The sequence below is a fragment of the Bos grunniens genome, chromosome 13 (genome assembly GCF_055505025.1).
Source record: "Bos grunniens cultivar Pamir isolate PY7600 chromosome 13, Bosgru_T2T1.0, whole genome shotgun sequence".
Classification (NCBI taxonomy): Eukaryota; Metazoa; Chordata; class Mammalia; order Artiodactyla; family Bovidae; genus Bos; species Bos grunniens.
Window position 1 is genome coordinate 77426337 of NC_141177.1, and position 17283 is coordinate 77443619.

The following is a 17283-nucleotide window of genomic DNA, read 5'->3' on the forward strand; positions in this document are numbered from 1 at the left end:
GGATGGAACTTCTCCTGGAGGGCAGGTGCATCAATGGTGTGGGTCTCTCCAGCGTCCCCTTTGTGAGGATCTTACCTTAGTTACATTAATAGAGGTTCCAAAGAGAATTTCATCCTGGAGATCCTGAATATTTCTTCTTTTTTTCTTTTTCATTTTCCTTTTTATCTTTTTGGCTTTTCTCCTTCTCCATTTGTTCATCTCTCCAAAGATTTAAAAGAACCCAACTGCCCCCCGCCAACAAACCTAAAACCCAACCAAGTCGGGATTAAAGAGGTGAGGGGTACAGCTAACCAAATTGAACCTCCCTGTCTACTGGTGTTAAATTTTAAAATGGTGCCTTTCAAGATCTGCTACCATTCCCTTTCACTAAGGAATTAAAAGTTTACTTCATTTAGACCGTTCCTTTCCATGGCAAACAAACCTAACTTTGAGCCATGACCTTTGCGAAAAAATAAACTTAGGAACTTGCAGAGAAAAAAGAATTCTTTTTCTTCTTTGAAAGTCAGGTTTGAAATTTTTATATCCTTTGAGTCATATTCTTGAAGCTATTGGCTGATTAGTTCAAGAAATGTTACTTTCCCAACTCAAACATGACATTTTGAAAATCGTCCATGAATTGCATGCCTCAAGAATGAAAGGTTTTTCTGTGCCGTTTGAAATTTTTTTTTTTTTTTCATTTTAAGAGCAATCATGAATATCTATAAGGGCACATTTATGACTCCCAGAACAGATAGAAAATTAGCAAAGCCATAAAATTCTTACCCAGCTTTGCTATTGCAGCTGTGTCTCAGTGCAGCCCCCCACAGATCCCCCTGCTGCTAAAATGGCTAAGGATGATGTTGTTTTTGCCATTACCAGCAAGGCACTGGTCTTTATATGCTGGCTTTTCAAATCTCTACATGGAGATATGAAAAAAAAAAAAGTCTCTATCTAAGCTTTGTTCTTCCGGAGCAAAAAAAGGTTGCTGTTTCCATAAATTTGTTCCTGAAAAGTCTTATCTTCTGATTCTGGAAAACACCCCACTTCTTCTAATCCTATACAGTAAACCAATGTTTAACCTCAGAAAAGCAACTGGCTGTAAGCTTTCTGCCTTAATTTACACTACTGTATTCAGGATCTGTAGACATGGATGTATGTTTCTGAGTATACCCACCCAGTAATTACTGAGGCAAGCCTTTAATTTGTCTGAAACCATGCAGGCATAATGGTGACAACCCACACATTTTTCCATTGGAAATTGTAAATGGAAGACAAAGAAAGAGCCCTAGCTCCTCCCCCCACCCCCTCCACTTCCTGGGAAGTTTTTTCATGACTCTTTGTCCATCGGGCCAGAATTAAGTCAACACTCAAGGGGCGTTGATCACCGTCACTCAGGTGCTTAGAGCAGTATTACTCAAAGTGTGGTCCCTTGAAGCAGGACTCGTCTTTAGTCCACAAGAAATGAAGTTAAAAATTAAGAAAATGTGTTCAGAAATGTTTAGAGGAATTTGGTAGAATCATTTCCTGCCTGTTGAACCTAACGATATACCAAGTTGCTTCAGTCGTGTCCGACTCTTTGTGACCCCATGGACTGCAGCCTGCCAGGCTCCTCTGTCCATGGAATTCTCCAGGCAGGAATACTGGTGTGAGTTGCTGTGCCCTCCTCCAGGGAATCTTTCCTGACCCAGGGATCGAAGCAGCATTTCTTACGTCTCTAGCATTGGCAGGTGGGTTCTTTACCACTAGTGACACCTGGGAAGCCCCTCATCATAAAGACTAGGGGTGTATTTTCATCTTGTAAAAAGTACACGGTATGGTATTGAAGTCTAGCAGAGCTTCTATCAGGCTGCCCAGGTGGTGCTAGTGGTAAAGAACCCGCCTGCCATTGCTGGAGATGTAAGAGACACGGATTTGATCCCTGGCTCGGGAAGATCCCTTGGAGGAGGGCACGGCAACCCATTCCAGTATTTTTGCCTGGAGAATCCCATGGACAGAGGAGCCTGGTGGGCTACAGTCCATAGGGTTGCAAAGAGTTGGACCTGACTGAAGTGACTTAGCACACATTAGGGCAACTGAGAGAGTCACACCTTGAAGAAGGAAAGAGCCACTCCTCTCTTAGAAGGGAGTCACTTGACCAGAAACATACTTTTTTGGAGGTTTTTGTATTAAGCCATTGTGATTTTGAGGCTTATCTATTATAACAACTAGCATTAATTTAAATAATGCAACATACACATGTGATCAAAAAATTTATTTTTCCGGCTATCACTTACCATTATCTCAGATCAGTCACTTATTTATTTATCAGCCATCTCCCCTCCACCAAGAAAACTTGGATTTGTATGCCGCTGCATCCCTGGCATCTAGAACAATGCCTCACAACTAGTATACACTCCATAATTAATTCTTCAATGACTCAACACTAATGCACAGGGTCCATGACAGGCCCCATGCTAGGAACTTCATATCTCTTATTTCATTCTCCAAACAACTGTTTGAGGAAACTGGAATATGCAGAAACTGATTGAATTAATCAAAGCTACCCAGCTGAGGGAGCCAGGACTGGGATCTAGGCAGTCTGACTCAGTCCTCATACTCTTCTGCCCCATCCCTTGCCTGATGACATCCGCCAGGTACCGAGCCTGAGGCTGGGAGCCAAGGAATGCATGAGACCCTGCATCTGCCCTTAAGGTCTAGCCAACAGCAGTGGTTGACATGCGGCTTGGGTGCAGCAGGGGAAACAGGCTGGTCTCTGTTCTTATCCGTGGGGCAGGCTGTCTTTTAGAACGTCAGGCTCTGCTGACCACCCAGCCTGAGAAAGGGCTGAGCTATAGGATTCAGATCCTCTTGCGGAATATGGAAGGACTGGGCAGAGCTGAAGCCAGGCCTTCCGTCACCAACGTGAGACATCCTGAAGGTTGGTGGAGGGACATTTGGCAGATTTGAACAACCTGATCAAAGGCAGAGTGAGCTGGAGCAAAGCCCCTAATCCTAAGTGGTGGGAAGAATTAGAAAAAGAGTTGAGTAGGGGATACGGTTAAGAACATGGACTTAGTGATCAGACAGAATGGGCCGCAACCAGCTTTGCCATGTACACAGCCTCATGAGGTTGGGCAGGTTAGAGGACCTTCTTGGGCTTTTGGTGCCTTGTCTGTAAAACGGATGTAACCTGCTTGACTCCACGGTAGAGTGATCAGCACAGAGGAACAAAGTGTGTCTTCTGGAAGGGTGGCTGGTCTGGTACCTATTCTTGGATCTGTGGTCCCTGGTCTCAGGGTGGGGAAATCTACTCCTTGGCCACAGAGCTACAAAGTTGGAAAGACTTGGAAACCAATCATGGTAGATGCTTGAATGGGGCCAGGAAGCTGCCCAGCTCCTCGGGGGCCTCGTCTTCATCCTTCCCACACACGGCCACCAGAGGGCCTTGGCTCCTCTGTCCACGGCTGTTGGCTTGCTCAGCCACGGCCCCCCAGAGCCCCAGTGGGTTGCTGGAGAAAGGGCTCTCTTTCCAAGGATCAGCCAAGGAGCAAGGCTTTCAATGAGAGGGGTTTGCAGTCACTGGTGCTACAGGCGAGGGAGCAGACAGACTACTCTGCGGTGGGCAAAGTTGGCCCTTGAGCACATGATCTGCTTTCCATGAAGGGATTACCCAAGGTTACCCTGGGGCTGGCTTGGGGCCCTTAGTGAATGAGGGACATCTGGATAGAGGCAAATTATAGTTCAGCAAATTTCCAGACAGGATGGCAATGTCTGGATGATGGATGGGAGGCTAGTGGTGTTCCCAGCAGGTGAAGGGCCCAGGAACCCTCCCCAGCTCCCAATTCACCTCATCTTCTAACTCTCAGTTCATTTTGTCAGTAAGGTCTGATATTAAGAGGCAAGGAGCCCATTGGAAATGTTGCTCATATCAGCTATTCGGACTATAGTAGGAAAGAGCTTTCATTTTCCATGCTAAGTGAAGTGAAAGTGTTAGTTGCTCAGTTATGTCTGACTTTTTGTGACCCCATGGACTATAGCCTGCCAGGTTCCTCTGTCCAGGGGATTCTCCAGGCCAGAATACTGGAGTGGGTAGCCTTTCCCTTCTCCAGGGTATCTTCCCAACCCAGGGATCGAACCCAGGTCTCCTGCATTGTGGGCAGATTCTTTACCAGCTGAGCCACCAGCCCATGTAGGAAGCCCATGCTAAATCCTTAACAAAAACACCTTAGACCTGGCTCCATAACCTGCTATTCTTATCCCTCTGGCTTGTCACTCTAAACATCCCAGTTTTCAGAAATCACCATGCTCTTGCCTGGTTCCTTGCCTCTGCCTACCGTGTCTCCTTATTCTGAAGGCATCCACCTGCTCTCCCTCTTCTAACATTCCTCCCTTGGATGTACTGCCCCGTTTCCTGCCTCTGTTTTCCCAGAGGACTTTCTACTTATCCTTTACAGAACACTTATCAGAGGGGGTGATTGCTGTATGTTTGTGTCTCTCCTCATCACTAAAATGAGCCTCTCACGTGATTCATCTTCACTCACTCTGCTTGAATACCTGTCCTGAGATACTCGCCATCTCGAAGGCGATGCATTCCATCGCAACCAACTCTCTTGGCAAAAATGGTTTTCCTATTATTAGGAACCAAATCTTCCCTGATATATGAACCTACTGATTCTCTCCCCAGCAATTCAGTTGCCTAAAATTCTTTCAAATCGGAATACAGATTCTCTTCCCATAGTTAGGAATAGATCTCAAATATAAATATCCTGAGAGTGGGCAATATATGTATAACTTATTCTCAAGTATAAATGACTGAAAAGAGCTTTCCCATAAAACAAGATCTTACTAAGAGAACCCAAGGGTAGGATTAGGAATATAAGGACGTGAAAAATTTGATATAGTAGACAGAGCACTGGACTAGGAAATGAAAGATGGGCCCGATTTGACCTGTTGTTTCTGAGTTTTGGTTTCCTCATCTGGAAAAGGAATCACTTGCAGGATGAAGAATTCTATTTATTACTGTAATTGCAAAATTTTGTGTGGAAGTGGTCCATTCACCTGGGCTTGTCTTAAGCCTTTGATTTGGCTTGGCTTTCTCAGAGCTTTCTTAGCTCTGGATGGGCAAAAATTTGCACGTGTGTCAATGAGCTTCGGTCTCTTGGGGACTGGGTTGATGTTCTTGGTGCCAAAGGTACTGACTCACACCACTCACCATTACATCAATCAATGAACCTTCTATTCCCACCTGTTTTGAACCTTCCTCTCCCCTGCCTTGAAACCCTGCTTTACCATGGCTATTTGTGGAATTTGTATCATAAATATATGCAGGTAACACATTTACTGCAGGTAACACATTTTATTATGATTTTATTATATAATCTCTTTTCCTGGAGTTTTGCAAGTAAAGACTGCATAAGAACCAACTCTTTATTTGTCCTAAGTTCCACCCTACAGAACCAGGCCAATATTATAATTGCTTGATGCACAAGACTCAGTGACTCAATAAATACTTTACAAAAATAATGTATTTTTTTTCCTTTCTTAAAACATAAAAAATTAGGATTTTCTAGATGAGTTCCCTTCCTCATTTTTATATTTATTTACTGGAAATATATTGGTGGAGAAAAAAATTGTTAAGATGGTATGAAAATAAAATAGATGAAATGAAGTTCATGTTCTTTCTCCATTTATTTTGCAGTTTTCTTTGGAAAAGTGCTAATCCTTGTTTTTAAGTCTGACCTTCCTGTAGCCTTCTGAACCTATTAAGGCATGAGCAGAAATTCTACCATTCTGGGGTCTTTTAGTAGAATTACAGCATTGTGCTAATATCATCCTATATTTTAAAGCTTATTTAAAACCAGGTCTCAGATTTGCTCTTAAAATATCCAGCTGCTCCCCCTCTACCCTCTACCAGTCTGAGGGAAGGGCATTTTGGCAGCTGAGACTTTAGCAAGGTACTTCACTGGCTAACTCACCTTTGGTTTCAGGTTTTCTTATGTTGATATCCTTCTATTGCATTTCTCATTTTTAAGAAGTCATTCCTGGAAAAATTCCCTTTCTCTTCCACCTCCCTAAGCCTCTTTCTGAACTCTCATAGAAGTGATTAAATAATTTCGGGATGACAACTCCAGAGAGAAGGTTATGCATAAATCACATTCATATTAAATAAGTTATACATAAAACTGCTTATCACGTTTACAATTTCAGTCTCTTTGCCCCATTGCTTCTCTGGGAACCACTGAATCCGAGGTGAGTTGAATTCCACCCACCACGACTTCCAGGTTCTTCTTCTGGCTTCTTTCTCTACATCCTCCTGAGAACGTCCTTCCCTCGGAAGAGTTCCAAGGGGAATGTTGACATTGAAGATGGCAACGGTGGCTTCAGATGGCAGTTGCGAGGGGCTGGCGCCAAGCCCTCGTGTAACTCACGACAAATGTGGTATATACACACGTGTACATGTACACTGGTGAGAGCTGCTCTCCGCCGGGCTGCGATCAGCACGGGGCGTTTGTGTCGGGAACACCAGAGGCGGCGTCTCTTTAATACTCCCTGGCCTCTTGAAACTGCTTGATGTAATCTTCGTCGGAGGGGCTCTCCGTGCACTTCTGTCCGTTGTTGGGAGGCCGAGCCTCGTTATACCTGCTCCAGTCGCCCTTGCAGATGATCCAGGGCAGGATGTCCACTTTGTAGTGGAGCTCCGCGGAGAACTCAGTGCTGATGAGGTTGGGCGTCCCCGCCCCTTTGCCCCTGGTGATAAGCTGCATGTTGTCGCCGTAGCAACAGTGCTGGGCAGCCAGCGTGGTGCTCTCCAGGGACAACATGGAGCGAATGCAATACCGGGCTGTGGGTTTATAGATCTCCAGCTTCTCCTTGGGCCCGCTGGCGTCCTTCCAGCGGAAGTCCTTGCGCTTGATGCGGTCGAAGATGTCAGCTGTGCTGTAGGCCACCTCGGTGGGGTAGGAACAGGGGCAGCTAGGCAGGTCGTTGATCACCTTATGCATGTATTTCTTTAGGAACTCGCTCTTGCAACTCATCCAGCGCTCACAGCTGTCCGTGTCTGAAAAAGGCCACAGAGAAACTTCTCATCACGTGCAAAACTGGGAGCAGGATGACTTTTAAAGTCAACCTCTCCATTCTGAGTGGCAGCCCCTGGTGTGGTGAACACACTCATTGTCCTTGAACTTGGGAATTTCTTTGTCCACAAGGTTCTCTGCACCACCAATTCCTTAGTTTATATTATGAAAAAACTTTCAGATACACAGGAGAGAAAATATACTTATATGACTGCCTAGATGCCATCACCTAGACTCAATCATCATTATATTACCCTCCTTAAAATTTTCTTTTGGAAATATATAATATTATTATTCCCAAACTAGTCAATGCTAAAGGAAATCAACCCTGGAAGGTTGATTTCAATTCACTGGAAGGATTGATGCTGAAGCTCCAATACTTTGGCTACCTGGTACAAAGAGCCAACTCATTGGAAAAGCCCCTGATGCCGGGAAAGATTGAGGGCAGGAGGAGAAGGGGGTGGCAGAGGATGAGATGGTGAGACAAAATCACTGACTCAATGGAAATTCTAGGAGATGGTAGAGGACAGAGGAGCCTGGCCTGCTGTAGACCATGGGGTCGCAAGAGCTGGACATGGTTTAGTGACTGAAAAACAAGTTTTAGCAGGCATCTACAAAAAAAAAAAAAAAAACAAGGTGTATTTTCTATGGTTTCCTGAATAACCATAAGCCCATTATCTATTACTCATAACCAAATGAACAATAATTCAGAGATCCATTTTGAATCTTCCCTTTAAATAAGCAACGAGTGATAGAAAGTACCTCAAAGTAATACTTGTAAGACTAAGTTTTATTCTACCACTCACTGTCTTGTTTAAACTAGGCCTAACCTCTTAACCTTGGGCAGGAAACAGTAATAATCATTATATGCAAATCTCCATGAACGATGCCTTAAAGAAGAGGCTGGTGGACCCTGGTTTCAGAGAATTTAACATTTGGCCCAAGGCCACTGACCTGTAGGCTTATAGCCAGAACTTGTCATCAGAGGTGTATCGTGATTGGCCGTTACAGTATTTAAAAATAATGAATTAATTGCCAATATTTAAGAATTAGTTGATTCTATTTACTCATGTAGATTCCCTGTTCCATTTGGAAAAACAAAAGATATACCGATGCTGGGCCTACATTGTTCCCATGGGAACAAGTGGTCCTGTGAACAGGGGACAAGTGACCACTTCTTGGTCAAGGCAGGAGGTCGCCGGCTTGTCACCTTCCCTGCCTGATCCTGTCCCTGTGGGTGTTCACTCTGGGTCCTTCAGTCGTCAGAGTCTAGGGCTTCTGGGTTGGTGAAGTCTGTGTTTTCCCAAACGCTGAGACAAAGATGCAGTGGAGACAGTTCTTTGGGAGGTGATTCTGGGAAACACCAGCAGGGAAGGAGGCAGGACAGGGAAGGAGGGGGGCAGTGTGGAGTGTGGATCAAACACATAACCACTGGAGAGACTGGAGTCTCTTTTCCCAGGACCCAGGAAACCCATTCAGAGTCAGGGTGGACCTTTACCTAAGGTCCGTGATCCTGCGGAACAGCCAAGGTTAAGAAATCTCCCCACTTTTGCACATTTTGGAAAACCACTGACTGTAAGAACCCTCTTCCCCACAGGACATGGTAAGTCTCACGGCTGCCCCTGTGTTTTCCTGTGACAAAACCAGACACAGGGACTTCCCTGGTGGTCCAGTGGTTAAGACTTGGCACTCCCAAAGCAGGGGATCCAGGTTTGCGTCCCGGTCAGGGAACGAGACCCTGCATGCCACGATTAGAGATCCCGCATGCTGCAACCAAGACTCCATGCAGCCAAATAGAAACAAAACAAAACCAAACCCAGACGTAGACGCTCCAGATTCCCTTTCTTTGCCTGATAAATGATTAGCTAAACTGCTCGTCCCCACCGATCAATTAGAGCAAAATGTATCTCAAACAAACTTTAGTGAATGTCCTCTCCTTCTTTCAAGTCCCTGAACTTGGGCCTGCCCTCAGCCTGGGCCTTTCCTTAGGGGTGCCTCCCGAAAATAGGCTGGTCTCCCAGTAGAGCACTCTCTGATGTCCTGTCTGATTCTGACACTCTTCCATCTCACGCCCCCTCACAGGGTTCTTGCAGCCTTATCTGCTCCTCTATCAAAGAAAGCTCTTTAGCCCTAACCCTTGAGAGGCTTGCAGGCCTCTAGATGCAGTGTTCTCTCTATCGCGAACAGGCCCCTTGCCCTTTGCACTAAATAATCCTTGGAATACAGTCTTTGAAGAGAGGTATTTTTATTCGGCAGGGGCCTGGGTATCCGTCACTGACTGGGGGCTGCTCCTGGACTTCTGGATGACTGTGCATTCATGGGCTGGTGGGCTCTGGGGGCCAGAACAGGCCCACAGGCAGAGACCCCCAGGGGCTGCTGGGGTGTAAGGATGAGGCGTGGGCAGGTTTCCTGCAGCGTCTGGCTCAGGAAGCTGCACTGGGTTGGATGATCCATATCTCAGGAAACCCTCCATGGTGGAATGCAGGGGTGTGTGGTGGGGAGCAAAAGCAAAAATATCCCTCCAGTGTTAAAAAATGTCATTTTCTATCAGGGCAAGTCAGGGGCTGCTTCCAGGGGTGAGCGACCCTGGGCTGGCCCGGAGGCTTGGAGGGGTGGCCACAGTTGTCTCGCTCAGAGCTCCTGCAAGAAGGCCTCAGGGGTGCCTGGTGCCGTGCACCTGCCCTGGAGTTCGCATCCAGCTTGTGCTCCCTTCAGGCTGCTTGTGGTCAGGCAGGGTGCTGCCTGAGGGGGGACTCCCAGGTGAGGCAGCCTTTGCTGGCTTCCCCATGCGTGTAGGTGAGACTTTCTCCAGCTTCTCGGACGCTCTTGCCTCCCGGTCCTCTCTCCTTCCTTCCCTCCCTAGGCAGGGGTCAGGCCCACCCCTCCGTCTGAAAGCTCTCCCCGCCTCCTGCTGCTCCCATGCCTTTGTCCCTCGCAGGCGGGGGGCTCCCCCAGGGAGGGTTTTGAATGTCCAATCCCATCTCAGAGGGCTGGACTGGACCCAGACTTCGTCCAAGAGCAGAGAGGAGGGCCAGCCAGGTTGGCGGTAACTGTGAAGCCCACGGTTAAGCAGAGAGAGTCTGAGGGCAGGGAACACATTGTTTCCCTGAAGCAGAGGATGTACAGAAGGGAGATCATTGGTGTCAGGACCTGGGGGTCTTCAGTGTGGTTTAGGCTCATTCAGAGGGCACTAGGGAAGCACGGATGGTTTTTGAGCGACAGCAAGCTCTTCAATGCCAATTGTAAGAGTCCCAGTGAGATGCTTGGCCAGTACGGAGGGTGGAATCAGGAGTAGTCGGGGAGGTGGGGCTGCCAGGCCTTGGAGGGAGGGAGGTGTCAGAAGTGACTCCCCACCACTGACCTGGGTCCTGGGAAGCTGGTGGTGTCAAGAGTGAAAATTGAGCGGTCAGGATTGGGAGCCAGCTGGCAGCTTGAGGGAAATGAGGAAGAGAGAGCTGGGGCACCTCTCAGGAGCATGGGAAAGGCCTGGCCTCAGATGGCATGTGTGGGAGCATGTGTCAGACTGCCTGCGTCAAATCCCGGCTCAAGTACTTAGTAGCTCTGTGACCTTGTGCAAAGCATGCTACCTCGGTGGGCTTCAGTTTTCTCATCTCTAAACTGGGCATAAAAACAGCACCCATCTCAAGAAAGTCCCAGGAGGGTTAAACCAGAAGGCAAGCAGACCATACACAGAACAGGGTGGGGAACGCCACCTGCAGGAAGGTACCAGACTCTGGGACTCCACCCCAGCGAGCTCCTGAGTGCGCTGCTGCAGAGAATGGAAGGTCTATCCCGGGAAGTGCAGGTCTGCAGAGCCAGTGGGGGTCCTCCTCAGAGGGCAAGGTTTTCAGAAATAAGATTCACAGAGGCTCCAGAAAACAGCTTTGCACTTTCCCTCCAGGGCATAAGGGCATCAAAAGTCATGTACACACAGGACTTGCATCCATTGACTTATTATATTTTTTTTTAATCAGACTTACACGGAGTATTCAGTGTGAATGTTTTCAGTGCTTTATGAGTATCAACTCATTCAACTCTACAATAGATCTAGGAGGTAGGCACCATTAAAAGTATGAAAATGTTAGCCGCTTAGTCATGTCCAACTCTTTGCAACACTATGGACTGTAGCCCACCAGGCTCCTCTGTCCGTGGAATTCTCCAGGCAAGAATACTGGAGTGGGTTGCCATGCCCTCCTCCAGGGGATCTTACTGGCCCAGGGATCAAGCCCAGGTTTCCTGCATTGCAGGCAGACTCCTTACCATCTGAGCCACCAGGGAAGCCTAGACACCATTACCTTAGACCATTTTTCAGATCAGAAAACTGAGGTGGGAGTCGGTTAAGACATTTGACCTTATGCGAGTCAAGCTTTTCTCACCCCTGCTGGGCATATTCCATTTGTCCTTCTGTCTCCTCATCTCCCTTTTCCTTACACTGGAAGGCTTCCCTGTGTGGATCTGATTTGTGGACTCCCTGACCCCTAGTTTCTAATTGGGGTACACCGATGGAAGGACCAGGTTGGGTGGCAGAAAGAAGAAGGAGCGAGGTAAGGGTGCGGTCCCTGAGGCTCCTCCCTCCCTTGGCTACATCCTTCTGGGAGTCAGGAGTGTGTCCACTCCACCCAGTGGTTCCGGGACCCCTCCCCTAGCCCCTTTAGTCCAGCGGGTGGTGCGGGCTCCCCGTGTTGCCAGTCCCAGAGTGCTATACAAGCCCTTCTTGGTTTCCATCCACCTGCTCACACCTTTGCCAACAGATCCTCATCAAATGCTCCTCTGTCACCTGATTTGAGCGTGGATTGTGCCTGTTCCTGCCCGGAACCTGCCTGACATGCCACCCCTTCTCATCCGGTGTGCCCTGAGCTGCCCAGGGCGGGCACCTGGCCCCATCCCCTGTGAAAGGGCAAAGCAGCTGCCTGCCTGTGGGGCAGGAAACGGGGGAAGACAGAGTTGCTCTCTGCCCCAAAAGCCTGCCTTGCTGCTTTACTATTTTATGCAAAACTCCCACAACCTTTAAATCTGGGGGATCAAATGCACTGTGTTTGCAGAAGGCTTCTGCTAGTGGCAGCTGGGTGTACATGAAGGACTGTGATGGAAGCCCTGGGCAACAGAATTTCCAAACTGATTCCAGCTTGGCTGAGGAGAGCAGAAGTGGGTGCAAATGAGAAATGCGACAGAAGGAATCTTACCTTTCTGCAATATAAAATCACATCCAGAAGCACATGCAGCTATTTTTATACAGCAGGATTTCCCCTTGCTGAGTAGACACTTTTAACTCTGTTTGGCCCATGTTTATTGTACTTGCTCTGCACTTTCTATCAGAGGAGTAGCAGGGTGTTACAAAGGTTTACAGAAAACTCATGTGGTGGGGGGCTGGGGGCGGGCTTGGGATGGGGAAGGCATAACGTTGAGGAAGCCCTTTCTCTTCCTTCCTCCCCGTGACCCTCTGCTGGGAAGCTGACATCATCTTTTCTTTATTTCGTTGGGGACACTTGGTGAGGGCTGTGAGAAGAGATTCCATGAGGCCTGAGGCCCCCTGATGGGTAAGCCCCATGCCAGGGGCAGGGTGGTCCCACCCGCGTGCTGGGGTGGACGCAGCAAGGCTGCTGGGCTCTGTCACTGCAGGAGGCTGCCTTTTGCTTGGTTTATATTTGGTAAGCAAGAAAAACGCCGACAGCACTGGACCCCGTAAGAGGAAGATGCAACATTTAAATGGGTCCAAGGACCACATGGCAAAGGCAAAAGGAATCTCTAAGGCACTAGATCAATATTTGGATGAAAAATGAAAAGAAAACTCTTCATACCGACTTCAAACAGTTTGGTGGCATTAAACTCTTCACTTCCCGCAAGCAGACTCACTTCAGTGGCAGCTGTCCTGAAGGTGTCTTCAATTCCTAGACACAGACAGGAGCTCTTTTTTCTCTAGTTATATGGAAAAAGTCACCTCCCCTCCCCCCGCCCCAGCCCCACTGGCAAATAAAAAAACAAATACGCCTGAACAAAGCCTTTTTTGTATTCATTACTACTCATGGGCAGAAACTTGCCAACAGAGGAAACAGTAAAAAGCAGGTATAGAGCATAAAATATATTAAAACCCCAGATACCATTTGCGGCATGAAATCAGATCCAAATGTGCCTGAATGTCCTAAGGAGCTCATTCCCTGGTCCCAGGAGTGGGGTTTTGGGCGGTGCTGGACACACGTCAGGATGTGTGTTTGTCTGGAGGTGTCAGGGTGACAATGTGAACCAGTCACTAACTTGTGTCCGACTCTTGAAGCCCTATGGATTGCAGCCTGCCAAACTCCTCTCCCCATGAGATTTCCCAGGCAGCAACACTGGAGCGGACTGCCATTTCCTTCCCCAGGGAATCTTCCCGACCTAGGAATCAAACCCACGTCCCCTGCACTGGCAGGCAAATTCTTATCCACTGTGCCACCGGGGAAGTCCAGTGTTAACAACCTGTCTAGTGGTTAACACTGGTCTTAAGGACTGACTCGCTGGGTTTCAAGTGAGTGACTTGGGTAAGCCCCAGAACCTCTGGGTGATTCGGGTTTCACATCCATAAGGAGGGAGAACCAACAAGCTTCCTTAGAGCCTTGAATGAATTAAATGAGTTATGCATAAAGAAAGCACTTAGCTAAGAAGCAGTAAGTGTTGGCTGACATTTTCTCCGTGAATATTTGCCTAGCTCATTCTGAGGATGCAGTGGTCCACAGCTAAAAGACCCATTTCTTGTATGTTGGGACTTTCAGCACCGCTGATGATGCTGCAAAAAGAATAAGCTGGGGGAGGGATGGATTGGAGTTTGGGATTAACAGATGTAAACGATTACATATAGGATGGATAAACAACAAGGTTCTACTGTATAGCACGGGGAACAATATCCAATACCCTATGATTAAACTGTAATGGAAAATACTATGAAAAAGAATGTAGTGTAAATATATATATATATGTATGTATAACTGAATCACTTTGCCATACAACATTGTAATTCAACTATACTTGAATAAAATAAATATTAAAAAGTTAAAAACAAAAAAATTCAATGTTAAAAAAAGAACATGCTGGGTTTGTCATTACTTGCTCTGAGCAACTAAACCTAGTTTGCCTCACGTTTCCTGGCCCCCTCCCCTACTCAAATGACCATCCCCACCCAGGCTTCCTCTGCAAACAGGAACCCCCGGCAAGTGGAAGCAGTCAGGAGGGAGGAACAGTGGAATGTGGACTATTTGTTGGAGAACTTTGGCTGTCCTGCTGGGTGTGAGTTGATTTCTTTTAAGGGGCTCGCTCTGATTTTATGTGAGGCCCTTCGAGCTTATTTGTACGGTCAGCCTAGGGGACAGATTTTTACAGCGTCATCACCACCAGGCCAGGGAGGCTGCCTGGCCCTTAAGTCTTTCCAGTGAGGCTGAGAATCAAGACATCAGGAAAGGAAAGAGATGGTGCAAAAGAAGATCCTTCATGTTCAAGGGAGCCCTGCAAAGCTGGGGGAGTCAGGAACAGAAAGGCAGAAAGGACGGAAGCCAGGTCAGATGAGAAGGAAATGCATGAACAGGGCTGCTGGCCAAGCCGCTTTCAGCAGTGAGAGAAAACATTCAAAATGGGAGGAGAGATGATACCTGCTACCAAGTTATCTAGGTCCACTGTTTTGTGTCTGCATGCCAACTCTGGAGGAGAAAGCAACAGGCAAGCTGCCAAGCCCTGACATGAAAAGCTGTCTGTAATCACATGTGCCTGAGCCCAGTACCCCTCACCCTGGTGGTGGTGGAAGAATTTAATGGCTAAGAACATGGATTCTGGAATCCGACTGCCTGGATTCAAATTCCAGCTGGACCACTTGCTTCTTGCATGACTCTAGACAAATTAGCCCACGCGACCCAGTTTCCACAGCTGCCGAATGAACACCATCATCAGTACTTGGTTCATGACATTATTGTTAGGATTAGACGAAATAACACATGCAAAGACCTTAGAAGTTTGCTTGATACTGAAATACTCAAAGAGTTCTACTCTTCATGACCTTCATTATCATCTTTTTTCTTCCTCATCTTCCCAATCTTTACCTTCATTTTCTTTTGTTTCATCTTGTCTTCATCTTCTTTTCCCTCTCCCTCTCCTCTTCACTTTCTTCCACCTTCCTCCTCTTCTTCCTTCTCGTTATTATTTGTTGGTTTATTTCTACCCATCCCACCAGACTTCTACCTCTGTTTCATCGTGATGAGTACGGGACAGATCAGGACAGACCTCTTGCTGGAAACTGATCAAGCACTTTTGGAAATCCATCCGCACGGCTGACGGGGTCCAGGACGGCCTTTTCTCCCACATCAGCCCCGTCTTCTGCGCACGCCCCTCTGCTACCACGCGCGTGCCCCATCTGATCTTCGCTACTGGCAGAAAACCCTTTGCTCCCCCACATTTTTGTTCTAAATCTCGGCCTTGTGGTTTGAGAACAAAGTTTCTAGGGGTAGAAAAAGGAAGTCTGGGGTGTGGGGAATCAAATGGTCTGTCCCTGAAATTTTTTTCAGAGGAAATCATTTGGAAAGTGTGATTTCTTGGACGAGCCTGAGACAGTATTTTAGGCTGGTTTTCTACCTGCCTGTGGGGAACATGGTAGATGGAAAACCACAGACCAGGAGTTGATAAACTCTTAGGTAAAGTGTCAGAAAGTAAGTATTTTAGACTTTGTAGATGGGCTGCCGTCTATGGGGTCGCACAGAGTCGGACACGACTGAAGCAACTTAGCAAGCAAGCAAGCAAGGTTACATATGGTCTTTTACAAATTGAAGTGCGGTTGATTCACAATGTTGTGTTAGCTTCAGGTATACAGCAAAGTGACATATATATATATAAAACAATAAGAATATACATTTGGTATCACATGTGTATCATATATATTCTTTTCCATATTCTTTTCCATTATAGGTTATTACAAAATACTGAGTATAATTCCCCGTGCTATACAGTAGGTCCTTGTTGTTTATCTATTTTATCTATAGTAGGATATATCTGTTAATCCTGAACTCCTGATTTACCCCTTCCTCACTCATTTCCCTCTTGCCAACCGTAAGTTTGTTTTCTATGTCCATGCATCTATTTACATTGTGTAAATAAATTCATTTCACGTTCGGACTTGGTTGCGTATCCTTCTTTCTCTTCCTCCTCCTCTCTCTTCACAGCCCTTTAAAAATGTGTGGGCCATACAGAAACAAGACTAGACGGTGGCTTGACGATACTACTACAGTCACAATTGTTATCTACTCCAATATGGCCTCTCACTAAGTTTGCAATTATTAGTTAAGTTTTAAAAAACATGGACAATGCAGTTTAAAGCAATAATTAAATGCCAAGGTGCCCCAATTTGCTCCCTCTGGAACTTCCAGCAACTCTCAGGCTAATACACGGTTTTTCTGTAGATGGCCGTTAAGCCTCTGATCCTGGCTTCCTTATTAGCCCACGAACATCCATCTTCATGTGTCTCTTTAAGGTACAACCAATTCCACATCAAAGGGCCAGGTTAACCAGAATCACTCCTTAAATTAAGTACATGGTAGTATTGTCTTCTAGGTCATGTTTACTGCAATTGCATACCAGGCTCAGAAACTCTATCTTTTCATCCTCTAAGCTCATTGTCTCTTGTCCAAGTCTGGTCAGAATTCTCATTAGGAAAATGGTTGTCTTGTAAACAGTCAATTTCTATAAATTTTTAAATAGAAGCTACAACCTTAACCAGACTCACAAAGAACAGACTAGTGGTGAGCAGTGGGGAGAGTGAGGAGGGGCGCCATAGGGCTGGGATGTTGGTGGGGTGTACAAACTCTCGGGTGTAAGATAAGCTACAGAGATGTATTATACAGCACGTGGAATATAGCCAGTATTTTGTTATAACTGTAAATGGACTATAACACTTGGAAATTGTGTAACTAGAAAATAGAACAAAAAGGACAAGCTTCTCTGGAACGTAGAGCCACACCCCAAGTGCACCCACCTGGGCAGCTGGGACGGTCACACGTCCTAGATTCGGTTGCAGTACACGCGTAGCCACAAGACCTGGTCCGTTTCTGGTTGCCATTCCCACAGGTAACACTGCAAACAGACCAGAGGCTCCAGTCGCCCTCACCGTCTGTGGAATCTGGAAGGGAGCAGGGAGATGGTCACCAGCCTCGCCCAAAGAACCCTCACAGCCCCCGTCCGGCTGCCTGTCAACTGCCCACTTGCAGCGTCCCCACTGTTGGAGGGGACCAGGTGCCAGCCAGAG

At 46.9% G+C, this 17283-nt stretch overlaps 1 protein-coding gene across 3 annotated transcripts in view; it reads right to left on the reverse strand.

Moving 5' to 3' along the window:
• Positions 1–5294: 5294 nt before the first annotated feature.
• Positions 5295–17283, reverse strand: part of ISM1 (isthmin 1) — a 98862-nt gene continuing 86873 nt past the window's right edge. For all 3 annotated transcript variants that reach the window (XM_086331237.1, XM_086331235.1, XM_086331236.1), the window contains exons 4-6: positions 17014–17157; positions 12830–12919; positions 5295–7015 (exon numbers count right to left, since the gene is read on the reverse strand). In XM_086331237.1, coding sequence (XP_086187363.1) covers positions 6498–7015; positions 12830–12919; positions 17014–17157 — 752 coding nt within the window. In that variant the 3' untranslated portion in view covers positions 5295–6497. The remainder of the gene's footprint in view (positions 7016–12829; positions 12920–17013; positions 17158–17283) is intronic.